Source organism: Rhamphochromis sp. 'chilingali' (assembly GCF_963969265.1).
Source record: "Rhamphochromis sp. 'chilingali' genome assembly, chromosome: 17".
Taxonomy (NCBI): domain Eukaryota; kingdom Metazoa; phylum Chordata; class Actinopteri; order Cichliformes; family Cichlidae; genus Rhamphochromis; species Rhamphochromis sp. 'chilingali'.
This window is the reverse complement of record NC_137944.1, coordinates 10,588,004-10,605,305: the sequence shown is the minus strand read 5'-3', so window position 1 is coordinate 10,605,305 and position 17,302 is coordinate 10,588,004. Positions and strand designations below refer to the sequence as shown.

The 17,302-nt window shown below is 43.0% G+C and overlaps 1 protein-coding gene and 1 long non-coding RNA gene across 3 annotated transcripts in view; both read left to right on the top strand.

Moving 5' to 3' along the window:
* Positions 1-200: 200 nt before the first annotated feature.
* Positions 201-2,262, top strand: LOC308385178. Its single transcript, XR_013969468.1, has 3 exons — positions 201-456; positions 601-883; positions 1,011-2,262. It is a non-coding gene; the product is annotated as an uncharacterized lncRNA (long non-coding RNA).
* A 4,695-nt stretch (positions 2,263-6,957) lies between these two features.
* LOC308384120 (atrial natriuretic peptide receptor 1-like) overlaps positions 6,958-17,302 on the top strand; it is a 35,083-nt gene continuing 24,738 nt past the window's right edge. Inside the window, exons 1-2 of one of the 2 annotated variants that reach the window (XM_080862477.1) lie at positions 6,958-7,237; positions 10,392-11,132. In XM_080862477.1, coding sequence (XP_080718603.1) covers positions 10,424-11,132 — 709 coding nt within the window. In that variant the 5' untranslated portion in view covers positions 6,958-7,237; positions 10,392-10,423. The remainder of the gene's footprint in view (positions 7,238-10,391; positions 11,133-17,302) is intronic. The other variant, XM_080862476.1, reaches the window with a different exon arrangement.

Below are 17,302 nucleotides of genomic sequence, written 5' to 3'. Positions count from 1 at the left end.
AGGTGGAGGAGGAGGAGGACGTGGTGAAGGAGGAGGATGTGGTGGAGGAAGAGGACTTGGTGAAAGAGGAGGACGTGGTGGAAGAGGAGGTGGAGGAGGAGGAGGACGTGGTGAAGGAGGAGGACATGGTGGAGGAAGAGGACATGGTGAAAGAGGAGGATGTGGTGGAAGAGGAGGAGGAGGTGGTCTAGGACAACAGGAAGGTGGTGGAGGAGGAGGGAGAGGTGGAGGAGGAGGAGGACGTGGTGAAGGAGGTGGAGGTGGAGAACGACGGCGACAAGGAAGGGGAAGAGCAAGGGCAAGAAGACAGTCAGTCTCGGATGAAATTCGAGCCACTTTAGTTGACCATGTCCTTGTCCATGGGATGACTATGAGGGAGGCTGGGCAACGAGTACAACCAAATTTGAGTCGCTTCACTGTTGCCTCCATCATCAGAACCTTCAGGGAGGAAAACAGGTAGGTGTACTTGCAGTAAGACTGCTTTGTACAGTAACATTTAAGTTACTGAACTTATGTGTCTTGAGTTTCAGTATGTTTCCATTATTTGCCTGTAAAATGAATGTGTGACAGTTACAGTAATGAGTGCTTCTATTTTTGTAGGACACAGAGACGACCACCTGGTGGAGGCAGGTTAAGGCTTTTGTCGGAGGAGCAAGAGAGGGAACTTGTAAACATGGTAATTGCAAATAATGTAATCCGCCTGCAAAAGATTCAAAGGAGAGTGATTGAGGATGATCATCTTTTTCGAGGCATACATGCCATCAGCCTCTCCACAATTGACCGCATCCTCCGAAAGAATCAATTCCGGATGAAACAGGCATACCGAGTCCCTTTCGAACGAAACTCTGACAGAGTGAAAAACCAACGTGTGGAATATGTTCAGGTATGAGTTTTCATACTGTATAAAGTATTGTGTACCATCACAGCATGGCAGTTTATGCTGCCATTTCAGCACTCTTGAACTGTGGTTCAGGGTACCGATTGACTCTACTGTGTTATGTGTTTTGCAGAGAATCTTTGAGATTGAAGGACGGCCTGTTCCCCATGAAATAATCTTTGTGGATGAGGCAGGTTTTAACCTGACCAAAAGAAGGAAAAGGGGGAGGAACATAATTGGCCATCGGGCTATTGTAAATGTCCCTGGTCAGCGTGGGGGGAATGTCACTATGTGCGCAGCCATCAGCCAACGAGGGGTACTCCACCGCCATGCCGTACTAGGACCCTATAACACTATGCTTCTCCTTGCTTTTCTTGATGGTTTAAGACAACATATGTTCCAGCTGGACTACAGGGAACCCAGCACAGCCAGAGCAGCCTCACTACGTTGTTGTGTGGGATAATGTCAGCTTCCATCGCGCTGCTCTGGTTCGTGACTGGTTTACCAATAACCCAAGGTTTTCTAATATCTTTCTGCCTGCATACTCTCCCTTTCTAAACCCGATAGAGGAGTTATTTTCGGCAAGTGTATGACCGAGAACATTATGTCCGTGTTCAACCCCTTCAGGCCATGGAAGAGGCCTGCCTAGACATATCAGTAGATGCATGCCAGGGGTGGATCAGGCATGCAACAGGATTTTACCCCCGCTGCCTGGCTGGGGCCAATATAGCCTGTGATGTGGATGAGATTCTCTGGCCTGACCCAGACCAAAGACAAGATGCTGAGGTGGGATAATGTTTCTGGTGTGTGTTGTACTGTATAGTACATGAATGACAATGTGCTACTGTACATACATTGGTTGCGTCTTTTGTGTTTATCATGTGACAAGGGTTTTGAAGGGGAGAACCATAAGCAACCTATTTGTTTTGGAACTATTGTTTTGAATTAATTGTACCAGTGTGCAAAACTCTGTTGTAGTGTGTGTGTTTTTGAGGGCTTGTGTTTGATGTCTGAGGGCAAAGTTTGGTTTTTCAGCAGGAGTGAATAGTTTTGGGTGTAGAGCTTCATTTTGACCTGGAAATAGGATGTTTGGGAAATTGAGTGAGATGTTATGGATTTGTGTTTACTGTTGTGAGGATATGAGGCGTAGTTTCAAGAAATGTGTTTTAGCAATCGAGAAAAACTGTAAAAAAAATTAAATGTTGTAAACTGTTTCACCATAAACCTGAAATCTGTGTGAACAGCTGGCCTCCACAATGTATAAAAAAAACATTATTTACTGTCAGCTCACGAGCTGTCACAGTTAATGTTACTTTGCCACACCACGTTTTTAGTTTGTTTTTTTTTTTTTATAGCACACTGCAACATTCAGACAATAATCTAACACATTGACACAATTCATTAAAAGATGGATTTTCTGCATTTATCTGTTACAGATTCAGTAGAGAAAAGTGCCCCTCAGAGTTCAGTTCATTTCTGCCTGTTTCAGTAAAATACAGTATTACTGGGGAGCAGAAACAAGTGTATTTGCCTCTAACACAGCATGAAAACTGAGTGAAGACGTTTGTGACAGAGTTTTGGTAACGAGCTCACAGCTTTGAGCCAATTATGCACTTGTTCTCAAGACATGTCCCCCTCATAAACCTTTCTAGTAGCAGCTATCACAACCACAACAGGCAGAAGAAGATTTTTTTCTGCGTTAGATTTCATGCAGTTTGCAGTAAATTGTGTACCACAGACTTTAGATCACGCAATTGTGAATTACAAATATTTTCCAAATCCATATGACATAAGGCTGCAAAAATCCTCTTGTCCACACCGTTCAGTCACAAACTGACTCTTCTTCAATAATTCCAGAAGCTTTGTGCCGTTATATAACTCAACTGTGTCCTTCTTCGGCTCCAAGCCACGGTCAGCATCTGACTTCATTTTTTCTGGACTCCACGAACAAAAGATTCCACAAAACCTTTCAGCTAAAAAACTTCATTAACAAACAACATTGGGCTGGTAGCAGCTCTGTGTGAAAAAGATGTGGACTCCTCTGGCTGTCAAAGAAGCTCTTCAGATGCCACTCATATTTTTCTTTGTAGTGTCTCACCTTTTAAAGCAGTTTTTGCTTTAGTGCCTTTTGCATTTTCTGCTATCGTTTGAGTGCTTGATGTGCTTAGGATTGGTTTTGCACAGAAGCAGTGAAATGACTGCACACAGTATGCGAACGTCCAGACGTCACACTGTTCCCGCATTGTGGGCTTTGTTGTTGTGGAGGTGTAATCAGTTTCCTGTGACAAGTGTTCCCTGTGAGATTAATTCTGTGTGATTATATCTCAGCAGACAAAGAATTTCCACAATTTCTATAAATAATAATGGCTTTTATTTCAGGCACTATTTACAGGGTTTAAAAAAACACTAATCCCTTAAAAATAAACAAATGATAAAATAGTCTGCAGAGGTACAAAACCATCACCTGCTGAACAAATCAGATAGCCCATAAGCTGGAGAGGAAATGGTGTGTCACTAATTTAGAAGATCTTCATTTAGCCTGGAAAAAGAGTTAGTTGTTCGAATTCATTCATCTGTTTATGCTCAGTTTGGTTTTCAGATCTCCTCGTTCATCCTCACAGCAGAGTCAGACCTGAGCCTTGGCACAACTTTGTGTACCGACTGGATCCTCCCGCAGATGGCTTCACAAGACATGGCTGCTCATATCAAATTTACCCTCAAGTTTTACCAGCCACTCTGACTCGTTTATGACACTAAAGAACCGTTAACGGTGATTGAGTGCTCCTCTCGACTTGCTGTCTGCTGTCTCCTGTTCCAAGTTTGGATGTTCATATTAAACATGTTTCTACTTCATGCTCCTCCAACCACTGCCAGCATCTTACATTCAGCAAGCTCTGTGCAGGGCCACCTCCTGAATTTTTTCAATGTATGGCCATATGGCGACCACTAAAAATATTGGGGTAGCACACCAATTCAAAACAGCACAGGGGTGTAGCAGGAAACCGTGAGGGTCATACAGGGAGTGCAGAATTATTAGGCAAATGAGTATTTTGTCCACATCATCCTCTTCATGCATGTTGTCTTACTCCAAGATGTATAGGCTCGAAAGCCTACTAACAATATAGCATATTAGGTGATGTGCATCTCTGTAATGAGAAGGGGTGTGGTCTAATGACATCAACACCCTATATCAGGTGTGCATAATTATTAGGCAACTTCCTTTCCTTTGGCAAAATGGGTCAAAAGAAGAACTTGACAGGCTCAGAAAAGTCAAAAATAGTGAGATATCTTGCAGAGGGATGCAGCAGTCTCAAAATTGCAAAGCTTCTGAAGCGTGATCATTGAACAATCAAGCGTTTCATTCAAAATAGTCAACAGGGTCGCAAGAAGCATGTGGAAAAACCAAGGCGCAAAATAACTGCCCATGAACTGAGAAAAGCCAGTTTGGCCATATTTCAGAGCTGCAACATCACTGGAGTGCCCAAAAGCACAAGGTGTGCAATACTCAGAGACATGGCCAAGGTAAGAAAGGCTGAAAGACGACCACCACTGAACAAGACACACAAGCTGAAACGTCAAGACTGGGCCAAGAAATATCTCAAGACTGATTTTTCTAAGGTTTTATGGACTGATGAAATGAGAGTGAGTCTTGATGGGCCAGATGGATGGGCCCGTGGCTGGATTGGTAAAGGGCAGAGAGCTCCAGGCCGACTCAGACGCCAGCAAGGTGGAGGTGCAGTACTGGTTTGGGCTGGTATCATCAAAGATGAGCTTGTGGGGCCTTTTCGGGTTGAGGATGGAGTCAAGCTCAACTCCCAGTCCTACTGCCAGTTTCTGGAAGACACCTTCTTCAAGCACTGGTACAGGAAGAAGTCTGCATCCTTCAAGAAAAACATGATTTTCATGCAGGACAATGCTCCATCACACGCGTCCAAGTACTCCACAGCGTGGCTGGCAAGAAAGGGTATAAAAGAAGAAAAACTAATGACATGGCCACCTTGTTCACCTGATCTGAACCCCATTGAGAACCTGTGGTCCATCATCAAATGTGAGATTTACAAGGAGGGAAAACAGTACACCTCTCTGAACAGTGTCTGGGAGGCTGTGGTTGCTGCTGCACGCAATGTTGATGGTGAACAGATCAAAACACTGACAGAATCCATGGATGGCGGGCTTTTGAGTGTCCTTGCAAAGAAAGGTGGCTATATTGGTCGCTGATTTGTTTTTGTTTTGTTTTTGAATGTCAGAAATGTATATTTGTGAATGTGGAGATGTTATATTGGTTTCACTGGTAAAAATAAATAATTGAAATGGGTATATATTTGTTTTTTGTTAAGTTGCCTAATAATCATGCACAGTAATAGTCACCTGCACACACAGATATCCCCCTAAAATAGCTCAAACTAAAAACAAACTAAAAACTACTTCCAAAAACATTCAGCTTTGATATTAATGAGTTTTTTGGGTTCATTGAGAACATGGTTGTTGTTCAATAATAAAATTATTCCTCAGAAATACAACTTGCCTAATAATTCTGCACTCCCTGTACAAAGTGACACAATACGAATGGCAAAATAGTATATGCAGGAATAAATAACGGTTAATGTTTCAACTCACTGTAGGGTGTCTTCCTCTCGCTCTAACCTCATGTTTATTAAAATAATACCAACATATAACAGCCTTGCTAGGGTGGACCAGTGCCCCCCCCCCCCCCCTCCCCGGCCCCTCCTTGTGGCGACCCTGGCTGTATGATATCACACAGAGAGGATATCCTCACAGTCATCTCATCATAGTTTGTTTACCTGTATGAAGGAAGAAAAAAAAAGATAAAGTTTCTATTTTCAGATCAGCGTTCACTTCATACAGGAATCACAAGATCCCAGTATGAAGCTGAGCCTTCAGCTGTACCAGTTCAGTCCAAACCAACAACCACAAGTCATGTTTTCAGTAGCTTCATGTTGTCTTTTTTTCTCCAGTAGACACAGCACAATATAATACTTACAAGGTTCTGTTGGCAGAGAACAACCAATCAAAAGAGAGGAAGAGGCCGCACTATAACCCAGAATCAGACACAGAAGGATTATTCTGAATACGGAATCATGCAAAGCTTCTCTAACAGAATCAGAAGAATAAAAGGAGGAAACAGCTCACCTTAACTGTATTTACTGACTTCCTTTGGAGTCGACTTGCTGTATTCAAGTGTGACCTTTACAGTCAAATAAGAGAAACATTAATGTGTGTTTTCATTAACAGGAGAGAGTGGGAGGAAGGCAGGACACATGTGAGAAAGAGAGCAAGAGAGTCTGAGTATGAGGGTGGGTGGTGATCATTTCCAGGAAGAGGTACAGAGAGGGAGAGTTTGTGTGTTTCCAAGTGACTTCCTGGTATACCGGGTGTATCCTGTTAAAACACACACACACACACACACACACACACACACACACACACACACACACACACACACACACACACACACACACACACACACACACACACACACACACACACACACACATTCTTTGGTTCTCTATATATGTGTTGTGCGTGAACTTTATGGACAATAACAGACTTGCAGTGTGACGTCATGTGTGGCTGTTAATGAACTTTAATCTAAAATCTCTCCTTGCAAAGAGGTCAAAGGTCAGCAGTGAGTTCAGAGATGCTGGAAGTTTGATGAGAAACTGATCAATCATTTAACTTAACTGATGTTAGATAATTCTATGAAAGTTGAACTTTTACTGAGCGGAAGGAAGAATCACAATCATCTGTCTATAATCCATAATCACCCTCAACCTCAGTCATTTTACTCGGGGTTCAATCTAACTAATCAACTGACTAGTGCCGGTATCCAATCAATAAAACCAACTGACGGACGTTTTGTCATAGCTGCAGACAGCCACCAGGGGGCTCCATATCCACATGCTCACGTCGCAGAGCAGCTTATTTATATAAAGTTTTTTGATTAAAAGTAATATTTCAGCCTATCAGGCCTACCTATGCGCAGAGCACGGCGAGGAGGGAGTACTGCGAGCACACATATATAGCCTGTGTCACTTTGGTAACTGAATACACGTAGGTTCAAGCACGCGCTTCAGTTCGCGTTTTCAGGACTGCCCTCTTACCCTCCACACCCCCTCAGTGTGCGCGCACGGCGGGAGGCTGGATTATCACCGGGATGGTTTGTGAGCGCGGAGAAGCGGAAACGCGCCGGCAGCAGCGGGGCGCGAGCCTCCGGTGAGCCTCCGGTGAGACAGAGTTCCCACCGAGTGTTCACGAGGCTTCCTCCTCCGCACGAGCTGCCGCTGAAAACAGCTGGATGTCGTTTTGCGGACACACGGAGATGCGCTGAGCGCCGAACAGGTAAAACAACGTCAGCCGCTCCTCTATTGATGAACTTACACAGGAGAAAGGCGCCGCGAGTTAATAAGCAGTTAGCAGAAAGTTATTTTTAGTTCTTTTCTTAGTCTCTGTCCTGGTTACGCTTTCAAATGAACGAAGACTCTGATTTTCCTTCTTCATTTTAACCGAAGTCTATCTGCCTTCAGACAAAACAGCCCACATTAAGAATACATTCAGTTCAACTTGATTTATACATCGCCAAATCACAACAGCAACAAAACAGTGAAAGCCAGCAACCATTAAGCACTTGGCGACACTGGAAAGGAAAAACTCCCTTTGAACAGAAAGAAACCTCCGGTAGAACCAGGCTGAGGGAAGGGCGATCATCTGAGAGACTGGATGGGCATGAGGGGACAAAATATTCATAATCGATCGCGAGAATGATGCATTTGACATCCACGATATCATTGACTGTTTTACATAACAATAGTATTATTAATAATAATAAAAATGATATGTGAAGCACACAGACGGACACACAGACACTCAATGGTCAGATGGACAGTCACCTCAGAATGAAAGTGAGAAAGTGTATTTTTTTGTATGAGGTTTGATGTGTGCACAGATCCTGATCCTAAAGAAGCTGAAAGTTTAGAAACAGACCTGAGTGCTGACAGCTTTTTGTTCCGTGAGTGATGTGTTTGAGTCTCACTGATGTTGCAACAACACTTATATACAACAATGGCACACACACACAGACCGGGTGGCTGAGTGTGTTTTACCTCCATCTCTGGACAGTAAAGTTTTAATCAGCATCAAAAATCCTGATGTGTTAAAGACACTTCAGCCTGACTGAAGTTGGCCTATACTTCTTCTTCCTGTCAGATTTCCTGCTGCCTTTTTTCACAGCAGCCTGCTGTCAGAGATTTATTCATGCGCTCATATGTGTGGAGAAATGTGGTGATTAAAGTCTGATTTTGTTTCCACATACAGAGAAGCTATGCACGCATTTCAAGACCACACATCATATTACTTTGCGCTACCTCCCACCATTTGGACAGACCCAGAAACACACGCTGCATTTCAAAACTGGGATGTGAGGGCGTTTTGATGGATTCTTGAGTTTAAAGTGGGACCTACATTTTGGTCAACAGCTCAACAACAGGTGTGAGTCATGTAGGCTGAAAGCCGAAGAGACCAGATCATCTGTACTCTAAATGTGTGGAATCATAGGCAAATTAACATCACCATAACAACCATAACCCTTTACTTAAAGAAAATGAAATAAAGGAGATTTCAAAGTTATTAGGGAGAGCCCAATTCTGTTGATCTGGGCGTAGCATTTTCAGTGGGAGAAACATTTTGTCACTCTTGTTCAGCTCGTCAAGAAACTGACCTTACAGCCCATTGTTCACCAGTGGAGTTAGTTTGAGTCATTATGCAAATGTACTGTTTAAAAGATTGGGGAAACCTACAGCTGAGACTGAAGAAGTCACTTGGATGAGTGATGAAACGTTTCTCCCACTAATAAAACTATGTCCAGATGATTGAGCATGCATCAAGAGTTATTAGGGAGTGGTTTTACTCAACCAGCACAGCTGATGAATTTGAATGGTAAGTGGCTCAGGAATGAAGGGTTTGACATCCCTGGTGCAGATACTGGTACTGCATCTGAAGCTTGACGCCAATGCAGAAGCACTCTAATGTCCAGCAGGGTGCAACTGCTTTGGTCTGATTATACAGAAGTCTAGGGGAAAATGAGCCCACTCCTCACTTGATCGCCGAGCTCAGTACACACTTTCCTGATGAGTTCATGATCTCAGTCCCTAGTTTTAAATCCATCCGTCCATCCATCCATTTTCTTTCACCCTGGACTGGCAGACCTGGTTTCAATTCTTACTGAATAAAACATCAGGTACATATTTTGGAGCTTATTTATTCATTCTCCTTGAAATTCAGTCATCCCTGGAGTGCATTTGATGAAAGAGAGCCAATTAAGTCAAATGAAATGATCCGAGCTGTCAAGTTGCTATAATGCGAGTGGACTGATTCCAGTCATGGAGCCACACCACCTGGCTTCAAACTTCACCGTGACCTCAGTTTTGTTTCTCTCTTCTTTGTTCGCTAACTGTTAAAGATGAGAAGACGAGAAAAGGATCCTTCGTTGTTTGGAACAGCTGATGAACTAATGCTGTCACCATTAACATTGTGTTGTCTTTGACCTCTGCTTACCTCATTCCTTGTATTTTATGGGATGAATTAGACCTGTTTTAGTATTTTTAATTCTCTCCTACCTTGTTAAAGTGACTCAACTCAACATTTTCTGCATTTATTTCAAATTAAAAGCCCTGTTAGCTTTGCAGTACAGAAACTGTATGTCCATATGTCAGTGAGGCTTTTATTATGGAAACTAATGGATAAACCGTGCACATCTGCTTCCTCACTCAGGTGTTACCCTATCACAGGACTGTATAAATGAGGTACAGAGAAAGATGACAAAGGAAACCCAGGTAGAGCAGAAAAATGTGAGGAAGAAGCTGATGAAGATGTTCAGATTAACTCTGTGGTCTGTTGAAAGGAGTCTGCAGCTCTGATCAAAAGGGACTAGGAAGCCGGGGAAGATTTGGAGTTTGATGAAACCTTAACCCTAACATGCAGTCAGACTTCTCCCATGCGTTCGTTTAGCTTTTAAAGAGAACAACTCATTTTATTCAGAGGACCCTGAACTCTGATGTGTTCTCTCTTCACTCTTTAGTTGGCCTTTCCCTCACACCTTACTCTTATCATTCACCTCTGTTCGGTTTTACGGCTCTGTGTTACCAGGAACAGATGGACTGTAAGAGTGTGACTGCTTCACTGACTCTCACAGCAGCAGATTAGATCTAATTGTCACTCACATTACTCATTAATCAAACGGTAAACATGGTCAGGCTGCTGTTTAACAAGCAATTATCTTGGACCGGCCCAGTGGAGGACTTCAGCTTCATGTCTGCAAACACATGGCCACGTGAAGGATGGATAGATCCCACTCAATGATCCCACACGGAAACTCGCACAGACTTTCCAGAATTCCCAGCAGCTTCAAGTTTCAGTAGCTGTTCTGATGAATAAAGGTTTGTTTTGAATTTTCTCTACAGGACACGCTGATTAACACTGTGTTATATTTTCCCCACAGCTCGTCTGACAGGCTATTAACGCCTCTTCATCATGCTGCCCTGGGCCTGTCCCTTGCTCTTCCTGGTCCTTCTTCCTGCCCAATCAGCTGCAACCTCTCTAACTGCTGACAACAGAACGGAGGACCTTCAGGAGGTCACCCTGGCAGCCATCTTGCCTCTGACTAACACTAACTATGCATGGGCATGGCCTCGGGTTGCGCCCGCCATCTACCAGGCATTACAGCAGGTGAACTCTGACCCCTGGTTGCTACCAGGTCTGAAGCTGCGGCTAGTTTATGGCAGCTCAGAGAGCCGCGACGGCTTTTGCTCAGACTCCATAGCGCCGCTTGTAGCCGTCGACCTCAAGCTGTCCCACGACCCCTGGGCCTTCATTGGACCCGGCTGCGACTACTCATCCTCACCTGTTGCCCGCTTTACCACCCACTGGGATGTTCCCATGGTGACAGCTGGTGCCCGAGCAATCGGCTTCAATTTGTACGCTGCGGTCACCAACACGGGCCCCACTCACAAAAAGCTGGGTGAGTTTGGTGTCAGGATCCAGGAGATGTTTGGCTGGCAGCGGCACGCCACGGTCATCTTCAGTGACAACAGGGACGCCAATGATGATCCGCTGTGCTACTTCGCTGTGGAGGGGCTGTATGAGCTGCTGGGCAAACGTAACATCACTGTCCACGACCACGTCATCCAGGGCGACGTCAACTACAAGTCGATGGTCCAGGATATCCGTGACAATGGCCGAGGTCATATTCTTCTTCTGCTGCTTTCATTCCTCATGTTTTAACAGTTGTTGTTGTCCTCATCCCACTGCTTTCTGTTCGTCCTTTTCTCTAAAATTAACTGCGTAAAAGCTACGCTGTTTCTGCTCACTCTTTAAGAGCAGACATCTCAAGGTTACTTATTCTTTTACGTTCTCTCCTTCATGCCATTCCTTTTAGCCGAGGTGATCCATGATCTTGGGGAAGATGGCTTTTCAGCTGCTTTTGTTGCCCAGTTTCAACTCCTCCAGCCTTGCTTCTTTTTCATTTCTTCTTCAGACACTTCAACTGATTTAGCATTATTTTCTTCATTCATTTTGTTCTTTTATTTTCCAGTTTTCCTTTTTGCTTCCTTCCTTAACTGAGTTTTTTTCTTTTCATTCTTTGTTCTTTCATTCTTTCATCAGATGAAAAGCTGTGGTCAGATGCTTCATTTGCTCTCGTGTCACTGATTGTTTTTCCTTCATGACACTCCTCCTTCCTCCTTTCCTTTCCTCCCTGCCTTATTGTTGTTCTCCTTGTTAAATGATGGTTAATTATTCTGAGATTTTTATCCTCACTGGTTAATGACTGACTTCACCTCTGTGTGTTTGGGTGCTCCTACATGTTTGTGAGGAGTAATTTCATTTTAAGACCTTGGAGTGGGGACAGTCCTGTGGGGACTTCCGCGTGACAGTTCAAACGTCATTTTAGAGGAAAATTATATTTTCAGTCTCTAACTTATTAATGGAAATTAGTTCATGAGCGATACATGCAGATCGCTGCTTTGGACTTTGATTTGCAGTCAGCGGTGGTCAGACTGGAAGTGTCAGTCATTTAGCTTAGTCTTCAATCAATGACAAGCGTGTTCATGGTGTTTGGGCAGCACTGGCTGCTGAAGGTGACTGAAACACAGCTGGAGCTGGAAATGCTTTGCATGATATCAGGTTCAGTTTGTGGGTAATGATGTGAGTGAGGGTCTACAAGTACAGAAAACAAATGTGTGTCTGTGTGTGTGTTTGCTGAACACACATGTAAACAATCAGTCTGTAATTTAGTACAGAAGAAGAAGCAGAAGTGAGCCTGTTTGCTGTGTTTCTGCTCCTCGCCGTCAGCACGTTTTTATTGTAAGCATCACTGAAACGCTGCTCTGATAGCGTGAAAATGTTTGCAGTGACCTGCATCGCCCGCTGATGTCACAGTGTGAATTAGATCACGAGATCAGAGCTGTGTGACATGATGACATCATCACAGACACACTATCGTCCTTTAACCAACGCCAGCTGCTGCACCCAGCAACATGGACGTCCTAGTAATTACCTCTGAACCCACACCCACCATTGGACACTACATGGAGAAACATTATGAGCACGCTTGTGTTCATAATGTGTGTGTGTGTGTGTGTGTGTGTGTGTGTGTGTGTGTGTGTGTGTGTGTGTGTGTGTGTGTGTGTGTCAGCATTAATCAGTCAGTCCTGTTTTCTTTTCTGCTTCCATTAAAAGCACTTTTGGCTGCAGACAAACCAACATGTGACTTTCTGCCTTTCGCATGTGAAATTCTCAGTATTCACATTTTTTTGTCCACCTTGGGGACTGTGTGGACAGAAGGGGGTTGGGTGGTGGTGGTATTTGTCTTTTTTCTCTGACAGTTGATTATTTTCAGGCTCTGTTATAGCAAGGTGGGGGATGGGGGGTGTTTTTGTTTTTCTCATCCCACATTTATTCTTGATTTCTCTGGAGAAAAAAATAAATTCAGACCATGAAGTTCTCATCAGTTTTTTATCAGGAACCCCAACAATACCCCACAACAGTGTGGGAGTGGTGAGAAAGAAGTATATAAACGACGGATAGCCAACCAAGATTTCACTAAGCACCATCCATGTTGGTTTATTATTTCAGGAAATGACCAGGAGAGAGTGGCATGCTAAGTTATCAGCCAGTGCTAGCTGATAGTCATTTATGAACTGAATCATTGTACATTTGCCAAATTCTGAACACATTTTAATGAACACCATGATTTTAGCTATCCACAATAATTAGTTAACACAGTTTTTTATATGTTGATTTGGGATTTTTTTAGAGACCTGGAATGTAAATATGCCTGTCTTTAAAGGACTTTGGGTCAGCTTCTGTTGTTTAAATGTGGTATGGGCTATAAAGAATTGACATCACAATATTTTTTCATTAAAAAAACTTTCAGTTCAGTGGGATTCAGTGAGGTCAGGTTAATTGGTGATTCTAAATTGCACATAGGCGTGAATGTGAGTGTGAATGATTGGCTGTCTGTGTGTTAGCCCTGTCACTGCGCAATTGCGGAAGAAAATGTATGGATGGATGGTAAGGTTGGGCGATTGGACGAATATCGACCATCAACAATAGGCTGAGTTTTTCACTGATCGTTTTTACTAGAGCTATTTATTTATTTATTTATTTATTTATTTGCCCATGAGTAAGTTAGCTACTAATGTTGGTTGAAGCTAAAAGAAGCAGCCAACGGAAAAAATAATAGGGCTGTTTTAACGGCAGCATCTTCCAGCTGCGAGCAAATGAACCCTCCTCAGTGTGCGCCCAAATGTAGCGATTCAAACCCAACAATGGTGGGGAGGGAAACAAAAGGAAACTGGCTTCTTTTTTCTACGTGTTGACAGGCTGTTCCAGTGTTTATCCGTCTTACACACTTGACCAAACAGCAAATACAAAATTAAGTAAGTTAGTAAGTAAGTTAAAGTTAAAGTAAGTTGAAAGTTAAAATGTCTCTTAAGCACAAAAATGGTCCAGAGGTCCAGTTCTGGTGAATCCTAACAGACAGCTAGCAGCTCCAGCTGCCTGTGTCACTATCCACCTGTCAGTCAAAGAGGCCACGCACCCAAATAATATTACCCCAAAATAATGGGGTAATGTTTACACATCTCAGTTTTTTGACTTCAGAGAGGTGCTTGCTCTGTCCTTTCTGCTTCTCAAAGGTGCTGCCTGGGTCATGGACTGCTGCTTTGGTATGATGAGATGTGATTTCAGATTTTAGAAGATGAATCCAAGACTGGTTATGAAAGGTGAAAGAGCTACAGAAAGTTGTGTGGGTGTTATTTTTTAATGTAATTTAATTTTTTTTATAACAAATTAGGTTTTTTGAGACGTTTGCAACAAAAAGGTTGCGCAAAGCCTTTCTGAGGAAAATGAACTTTGAAGAGTTTATTGAATCTGTCTTTATTTCTATTCCTGCCCAAATCTGTCCCATGAAAGGACACGTGTGGGTCTGCTAAGAAGAGGAGGACGTTACCAGCTCTGGGCTGTCCCTAACATCTGCATGCTTAAATCAGTCACCACAGGTCAGATTTCGCACATGAGCAGCAGGATTTGAGACATGACAGGTGCTGTAGTCTTGGACTTTGGCTCCAAACTTCAATTTAATTTTAGTCTTAATTTAGGCATCTCAGTTTTTTCTTAGATTTAAGGTAATTCTGGTTGACTATATATCATAAGATTATAGCAGACTATATCTAAAGCTGATTCAGTGACTAAAATCTAAAGTTTGAGGAGTTGTTTTTAGCAGTGAGAGTTGCTCCACATGGTTTACAAATTGATATAATATTTGAAATTTGTCCATATGTCTGCTCTTCTCTTCCTCTCAAGAATTGAGATTTTCATCAAATGACTGCACCTAACCTTACTGTACAAGGAGATTCTTTTTCTGATTGGATTGCATTCAAACTTGTCCCGCCTTTCTACGCAACTTAATTAGCTCTGATTGGATCTTCCATCTCTAGAATCACCCCACAGGGTGCGCAGGAGGTGTGGACTAAGTTTGTGAATGCGATACCTTGAGAATTAAATCTCGGATGAGTTCACATCTCAGTGACCTCAACCTAAAGGTCAAGGGTCAGAGGTCAAGTTTTCTGAAAATCTTGTGAATGTGATAACTCGAGAATTGGGATGGGAATTGATAAGAATTTATCGATTCAGATTCCATTATCGATTCTTTTATCAATCATCTTATCTCATCTTATCTCATTGGCTCCATTTTGAGAGTCACCACCAGCAATAAAGAAATTAGGCTCATGCAAATTAATAGCATGCTGTCGATCAAATGTTTGTGCATGTTTGTTGAGGTTTTTCCCCTCTTTGATATGAGCAGTGTTGTTACTTAAAAAGGCCATTATTACTCATATTACACAGAACACCTTTCTTAAAACTAATGCAGTATGTTACTTAATTCAATTCAATTCAATTCAATTTTATTTATATAGCGCCAAATCACAACATAAGTCGCCTCAAGGCGCTTCATAGATACAGAGAAAAACCCAACAATCATATGACCCCCTATGAGCAAGCACTTTGGCGACAGTGGGAAGGAAAAACTCCCTTTTAACAGGAAGAAACCTCCGGCAGAACCAGACTCAGGGAGGGGCGGGGCCATCTGCTGCGACCGGTTGGGGTGAGAGAAGGAAGACAGGATAAAAGACATGCTGTGGAAGAGAGACAGAGGTTAATAACAGATATTATTCAATGCAGAGAGGTCTATTAACACATAGTGAGTGAGAAAGGTGACTGGAAAGGAAAAACTCAATGCATCATGGGTAGGGATGGGTATCGTTTAGGTTTTATCCGATACCGGTGCCAAATCGGTACTTTTGAAACGGTGCCGGTGCTCAAACGGTGCTCAAACCGGTGCTTAAAGAATGGAGAACACAAAATTGGTCCAAAAACCTCTCATGTTCAGCTGTTTTTTGTAAAAATATAACAATGTTAGCCTTTTCTGCAGCTATGGGGCATATATGGTATCACTCTTGGCTGGAAGCAGTGCTTAAACAATGGAAAAAACACAAACTTTGTCCAAAAACCTCTCATGTTTAACTGTTTTCTTTGGTCATTTTAGCCTTTTTAGCCAGGGTGAAGGGAGTATCTGCCATCAAACAAGAGGACAGCCGCATGTAGCTATGATGATGTTTGCTAGTTCACCTTACATGCATTAATGTAATAACGTGGTTAGCCTACTCAACGTAAATTAGCTACTCACGCAGAGAAGAACGGCTGCTGCCACCATCATCCGTCATCATTTCTGCTACACTGGCAGGGCTAGGGGCCAGGACTCTCCTCTTCGTGTTTTTGGGGGATGTTGCATAACAGGCAACCCACCCGCAGTAGATGTGCTCGGTTTGAGGTCTCGCAGCAAGCTATCAAATACGGCGCATTTCTGGGCTTTTAAAAAAAAAAACGCTATGCGTCGCCAGGTGTTTCATCGGATTTGAGGTGTTACCTCCTTTGACAGTATCACAGTATCAGCTTAAAGCACTTGTTGCAGGCTGCTGAGTTTGCATATTTTGCTGTGAAGTACAGCCAGACTTTTGACCGCTTCGCCTTGGACATTTTTAATCTGTAGCTCTGCTCTAACAGAACTACGTACCTGGCCCCGCCTACTATCCTCGGAAACGTAAAATGATTGGCTAGAATCTAAAGTGTATAACAGCTCAGGAAAAAAAAGCACCGAAATAAAGCACCGAAATGTGCGCTGCTTTTCGGTCTGGTTACTACCGTTTATGTCAGAACCGGTGCCATCATGGCACCGGACACCGGTACCCATCCCTAATCATGGGAATCCCCGGCAGCCTACGTCTATTGCAGCATAACTAAGAGAGGATTCAGGGTCACCTGGTCCAGCCCTAACTATATGCTTTAGCAAAAAGGAAAGTTTTAAGCCTAATCTTGAAAGTAGAGATAGTGTCTGTCTCCTGAATCCAAACTGGAAGCTGGTTCCACAGAAGAGGGGCCTGAAAACTGAAGGCTCTCCCTCCCATTCTACTTTTAAATACTCTAGGAACAACAAGTAAGCCTGCAGAGCGAGAGCGAAGTGCTCTAATAGGGTGATATGGTACTACAAGGTCATTAAGATAAGATGGGGCCTGATTATTTAAGACCTTGTATGTGAGGAGCAGGATTTTGAATTCAATTCTGGATTTAACAGGAAGCCAATGAAGGGAAGCCAAAACAGGAGAAATATGCTCTCTCTTTCTAGTCCCTGTCAGTACTCTTGCTGCAGCATTTTGGATTAGCTGAAGGCTTTTCAGTGAGTTTTTTGGACATCCTGATAATAATGAATTACAGTCGTCCAGCCTGGAAGTAATAAATGCATGAACTAGTTTTTCAGCGTCACTCTGAGACAGGATATTTCTAACTTTAGAG